This window comes from Echinops telfairi, unplaced genomic scaffold (genome assembly GCF_000313985.2).
Source record: "Echinops telfairi isolate 266 unplaced genomic scaffold, ASM31398v2 ScPeMD7_5;HRSCAF=22, whole genome shotgun sequence".
Classification (NCBI taxonomy): Eukaryota; Metazoa; Chordata; class Mammalia; order Afrosoricida; family Tenrecidae; genus Echinops; species Echinops telfairi.
In genome coordinates, this window is record NW_022103901.1 from 32,166,277 (window position 1) to 32,172,938 (window position 6,662).

Genomic DNA, 6,662 nt, shown 5'->3' on the forward strand with positions numbered 1-6,662 from the left:
CATCTAGCCCAGAAGCAACAAAGCCCACATGGAAGCAGCACACCAACATGTGTGATCATGAAGGGCCAAAGGGACCAGGCTTCAAACACCAAAGGCGGGGAGAAAAATCATATCCTCATAAATATATTCTATCATTCTGTTGTAGACATTTACTTTCCATTGAGCACTTGGGATCAGCTCCTCTTTTTTTCCCTCCAGGTTCCCTCCACAACTCTCATAGCCCCTTGACAGATTATACATCTTTCATTATATTCAAATCTCACACTGACCGCTGTCTTCCTTCCCGTCTAGTTTCTGTTACTCTTCTCCCTGTATTGGGGGTGTGTGGTTATGTGCCATTCATTGCAATCAGTGCTCCCCTCCCTTCCACCTCTCCCTCCCTTCACTGTACCATTTTGGTATCTCTTTTCCCATACAGCTTCTTGGGTTCCATGTTTTGTGAGTTTTATCTCTTGCACGCTCCCGTCTAGTCTAGATTTGTAGGCAGCCCTGAATTCATGATAGCTGGAGGTAAGGAGGCCTCAAGAGGTCAGATGTATATTGTGTGACCCATTGGTGCTCTACTGCACCCTGATTCATTCATCCCCTCCCTGAGATTCCACTGTGGGGTTATGTTCCCTTGTGCATAGATGGGCTTTGGGTCTCCACTCCTACCCTTCTCCATTCTCACCAATGCACTTTTATTTGTTTGTTTACTGTTTGTTATGAGTCTTCTGAGGGCCCTTGTCCTGTGCTCCTGGTTTCTTTACTCACATGATTATCTGTACTAAGTTAATTTTGTTTGTGAATCTTCTTATTTTATTTATTGATGTATTTTAATGCTTACTAAATCTTTATGACGTTTTTCTTTTTATTTTAAGGAGAAGTATTTATTTACTTTGAGGTTACCTTGTGTTCTATTATCTTACTTGCAAATTTAATCTGTCTGCTCTCTCTTGCAGTTAACTAACCTTCCTATCCTCTTAGATCTATAATTATATTATTTAATCTCCCCCCCCCCACCTTTTTAACTTTGTAATAGCATTCTGTTTAATTTGGTCTCTCGTGTCTTTGTTATAAAGGTTCTGTGTAGTAATACTACCTAATCAGCCATCTTAACAGAAGTCTTGAAAATTTAAGAAAATTAAAACTGCGTAGGTAAGAAAAAGGCTAGGAAAGTTAACCTGAAGTATTTTTTCCCATCACAACAATGCACGTGCTCATTTTTTCAAAGGTATCAAGGGCTGTCCCACAGCAATTTCCTTGTGAAACCTTACCCTGTCAATCTTACTGTCCAGTCAGTTCTTGCTCCATCACTTCTTCGTGTTCTCCAAACTGAAGGACGGCTGAAAAGAGCACAATTTGTCTCCCCAGAGGATGCCAAAATGATGTGATGGCCTAGCACAAATCCAATAATGCACAATACTTTGGAGAAGTGTTAAAGAGGTGAATGCACCATTTTCATATGTGTATACACCTAAATGGGATACATGTTGACAACAATAACTTCACATGCTGATAGTTTTGTTTAATAAAATGTTCTATCCTATTGTCACAATACCTTTTTATATACCCCAATTTTTTTTCAGATCCTCTTTTTCTATTATCCTCTTATTCATATGTCTTTTGGGTCCTCTGGAGTTACATTTTTGGACTTCTTTCTTCTAATTCTACATACTCCAGGAGAATTACATATAATCTAATGACTACAAGTGAACCCAAGACTGGGAACTTGAACCTATTTACAACAATCCCATCCTCTGCATTTTTCACCCTCATCCTTCAGACACACCTGATTGTTTTTCCTCCAATAGATGAGGCAATCCTTACTTCCATTTGCCTGTACTATCTTTAAAAGCCATTCACTTCACATTATCCTCCCTTTATTGTTTGTTGTTTTTTCCAACTCCTGGCTTTACTCTTCTCCATCCATCTCAAAAGAATTGCTTCCATTAAGGTCCCAATGTGCCCTGTACAGCCTTCTATGTACTTGCATGAGTTCTATAGCTCTTCTAGAATGAGAATATAAGGCTGGAAAAGAAAGGGGGAAATGTTGTCAATCTATAAATAAAGGGGGCACTTTTGAATTTAAAAAGATATCCCAAGAATAATCCAGTCCTGCAGTGTGGAGTTCCTCAATACAGTACACACTGTTCTTCAAGATATATTCCTTTGATCACTCAATTAAAAACAGAACATATTCTATACCAAATGTTGTAAAAGATTAAAAATGATTCTGTATTCCATTATCCCCATTGGTAAAGACATCACTCAGTCTATGTAGTAAATGATCAAGAATGGGGAGGGGGTAGATTTATGCAGACTACACTGCATAAAGTCAAGTTCCTAAGCTAAAAAAGAATGAATAAAAATACTTTAATAACTGAATAACTGAATTTCCAAACCCATAGATTTAAGCTTACGTCACAAAATTGATAAGATTTGAGGTGCCAGGAGATTCTGTTTGGGACTTGTCCCCACAAGATAGTTTTGTCTCTAAGTTTTGACCCAGGAGTTAGATAATATTCTCTGCCATTACTATGACGCAAAGGGAACAAAAGGTAGGTGCGGCACTTACTCTCTTTTTGTCTCTAATGAGGCTCTTGGGGATTCTGGCCCCAACAGCCATAGAGTCTCCTGTAAATACCTCTCTGTGCTTCCCTCAGACATTTTTCATGCACATAGTACTAAGACCATGAATGACCGCTCCTCACTTACTCTTGTATTTCCAAGACTTTCCAATCTTTACAATAAAGAGAAGCATTGGACAGTTATGAAGAGGTGATGAATGCATAACACCAACCTTAAAAGGTAGTATTTCAGCAAAGGACAGATTGGTTATTGCTTTTGTTTATTTGATATTTTATAAGACTAGAAATTCTTTTAGGAATACCCTTGAATACATTTTCAACACCAAGTGATCAAGAGGAGTCCTAAATCAAAGAATCTGTGAAGTAATCCCAGCGATATTCAGATGCTTCTCTTTTCTTTAGGAGCTAAACAACGGTGCGGTTGAGATCTGAAAAAATATAAGGACCGACACATATAGTCAGAGTTGACTGGTGTGTATTGCTACCTGTTTGTCAATTGTAAATATACCTCACAAGAGCAGGAGTTCAATATGAGTTGAATCTGGACTGAGTTTAGGAAATTAAGAGTATAGGTGAAGGGGACACATCTTCTCTTAGCAAATCAATGAACTGATTTGTAAACATGTCTTAAACTGGCATTTGATTGGCTACCTTTTATCCATCCATATCTAGGTCTCTGAATTTGCTGTTGTGCATGAACCTGATTCCGTGGCTATGAGTGAGGCAAATCAGTCGAGTGTCTCCGAGTTCCTCCTCCTGGGGCTCTCCAGGCATCCTCAGCAACAGCAGCAGTTCCTCTTTGTGCTCTTCCTGAGCATGTACCTGGCCACAGTCCTAGGCAACCTGCTAATCATTCTGGCCATCAGCAAAGACTCCCACCTGCACACCCCCATGTACTTCTTCCTCAGCAACCTGTCCTTCGTAGACATCTGCTTCTCCTCCACCATAGTCCCCAATATGCTGACCAACACACTCAGCAGTGATATCATGTCTTTCCTGGAGTGTCTCACACAGCTGTATTTTCTTATTGCCCTTGCCGACATGGACAATTTCCTCCTGGCTGTAATGGCCTATGACCGCTTTGTTGCTGTGTGCCACCCCTTGCACTACACCACAAAGATGACCCCTCAGCTCTGCATCCTGCTGGTCACTGGCTCTTGGGTCATTGCCATTCTGAATGCTCTGTTGCATACCCTGCTAATGGCACGACTCTCATTCTGTGCAGACAACACTATACCTCACTTCTTCTGTGATATGACAGCTCTCTTAAAACTGTCCTGCTCTGACACACACCTCAATGAGATGATGAGTCTTACTGAGGGGGGTCTGATAATAACAATTCCATTTGTTTGCATCCTAGCTTCCTACATTTGCATCACCTCTGCTGTCCTGAGAGTCCCATCCACAAAGGGAAAGTGGAAAGCCTTCTCCACCTGTGGTTCCCACCTGGCTACAGTGTCCCTCTTCTATGGCACCATCATTGCTGTGTATTTCAACCCTTCATCCTCCCACTCCACCGACAAAGACACGGCAGCTACTGTGTTGTACACGGTGGTGACACCCATGCTAAACCCTTTCATCTACAGCCTGAGAAACAAGGACATTAAAGGGGCCCTAACAAAAATTATTTCTATGAATTGTTATGTTAAACATTAAATCTTTTTCACTGGTTTCTAGAAGGTAGCAGTTTTTCGTCTATGTATTTGTCTTGAGATATTGAAACTGCAGATTTATAAAATTTTTATTGTGACTTGAGTGAAAGTTGTAGGGCAGATTAGCCTTCCAGTCAACAGCACACACCCGATTTGCATCACAGAATTGATTGCAATTCCTGCAATGCAACATCACTTATTCTTCTTTCCTGCTTCTTGTTTCTACTCCTCCTTCTTTCCTAACCTTTCTGATCTTTATTTTGATCATACCACGGTCACTCTGTCTGAAATTCAGGTTCTATGAATTTCTCAGTGTACAATACAGAAGGGAGTAGTTCATTTAGGACTTCAGGAAGTCCTAATCTTCCAGGTGTTTGAGCTAATTATTCTTACCATTTTATCTGAGTTTTATGTATCATACAGCATTACAACAGAAATACAGGTAATATAAACAAGAAATCAGATAATGTAAACAAGAAAAAAAATAGCTTCCTCAATTCCAGGCACAGGCATGTCCATTTCACCTTTTGTCCATCATTATGCTCAGTTATTTGAACACAGATCCTTGCTTACATCCTAGATTTCCACTCTCATTTATAGCAAACCTTCTCCTAATGGCCATACAATATCTATTGTTTTTATTTTACAGAACTTATATACAGTATTTCTATCTGGTTCCTTGAGCAAAATTTACTCAGTATGCATTTTGTTTCTGCATTAATACATAATAGAAATTTACTGTTTAATGTGTGATTTCAAACTTATTTTGAAATACTTTAGGAAATTTAAGAAAATCAAGAAATATTTAACACTGGCTAAAATAACCACTGAACGGGAAATTCTGGATTTTAAGAACGAATGAGGACAATAGGGCAGTTTTCCTTAATTTCTTCTTTCAGAAAGATGGATAAGAGGACATCTTGTGTGAAATCTGGTAAAATTCAGATTCCAAGGTTGTTTCTGAGACAAGGATATTATTTTTTATTACACTTGTCTGGTTTGTATATTAAGGAACATGTGAATGTTTTCAATATTCAATCTATAGATTTCCTAAGTCTTCAAACTCGGTCAGAAGGGGCCTGTTCCTAGAAGGCAGCTTTGATGGAATGATCACTAGCCTTTGTTTTGTGTGTATGTGGATAAAGGTGGGGCCAAGAATAGGGGGTTGTATTTTCAAATATCTCCTTTACTTAGAAACTATAAAATGTTTTATTTCAGGCATATCCTATGTTGCTACCTTTACAGAAAGTCATTGACATCACTAGGTTTTGAAACATATTAACATGTCTTTGTTTCTAGTATTTCTATGTAGGCTTTAAAATCTCTATATGTTTATTACTATTCTTTTTGTTCCTAACTTGATTTACACTTTATTGATTGTTTTGCTATAGGCTTGTACCATCTGTTTTTTATGACTTGGTTCTTGGATTCAATCAATTTCAGTTATTGTCTACTTTTAATTTTTTATGTTATCCAAGCATCATGGGTCTTTTCCCCATAAAAATCTAACTTATGCATCCTTTTTATCATTAATTCATGAACCACATCCTAAAATATTCTTAGAAATACATACTTGAATATCAGTTGTTGTCAAGTTAAGTCTAGGAGAACAGGCACACAGGGGTTCTGAGGTAATCTCTTTATGGCAGCAGATGGCCACACCTTCCCCCCAAGAGCAGCTGGTGGCTTCCAACTGTTGACCTTTCGGTTAACCTGTCAGTGCTTAGCTACTGTGTCACAAGGGCTGCACTAATACAATCATGTATTGTTCATTTCCTATGATTTATTTATACGTTAATAAATAATATGTTAATAAGCAGAATTGTTAATATATTTTTATAGGTATTCTTATGTATTTTATAAGAATTAATTCCTTTTTCAAAAAACGGAAGTTTGGGATGCTACTTAATACTGCAAGAAATATTACCCAATTACACAAGAGGAAACTAAAAGTAAATAGAGGAAAGAACTAGGAGACAAATGGGCATTTTTGAAGGTCTAAATATAGGCATGTACATATGTAAATATATTTATATATAATGATAGGGAAATAGATATATGTACATATATGTCAAGTATCAAGGTAGCAGATGAATATTGGGCCTCTACTCAAGTACTCTCTCAATGCAAGAACACTTTGTCCTAATAACCTGGCATTCTGTAATGCTCAGCTTCCAGACAGGATCACTGAAGACAAAATGGGTGCAGAAGCAAATGTGGTGAAGAAAGTTGATGGTGCCCGGCTATCAAAAGAGATAGCGTCTGGGTGCTTAGCGCAAGTAGATAAAAAAGTTACCATCTAGCTGAGAAACAAAGCCCACATGGAAGAAGCACACCAGCCTGTGTGATCATGAGGTATTGATGGGATCAGCTATCAGACATCAAAGACCCAAAACAAAAAAATCATATCAATGTGAATGAGGGAGAGTGTGGAGACCCA

The 6,662-nt window shown here is 38.4% G+C and overlaps 1 protein-coding gene across 1 annotated transcript; it reads left to right on the forward strand.

Moving 5' to 3' along the window:
* Positions 1-3,284: 3,284 nt before the first annotated feature.
* On the forward strand, positions 3,285-4,226 carry LOC101652936 (olfactory receptor 1361-like). Its single transcript, XM_004706202.1, has one exon. It carries the CDS (start codon positions 3,285-3,287, stop codon positions 4,224-4,226), a length of 942 nt encoding a protein of 313 aa, XP_004706259.1.
* Positions 4,227-6,662: the final 2,436 nt, after the last annotated feature.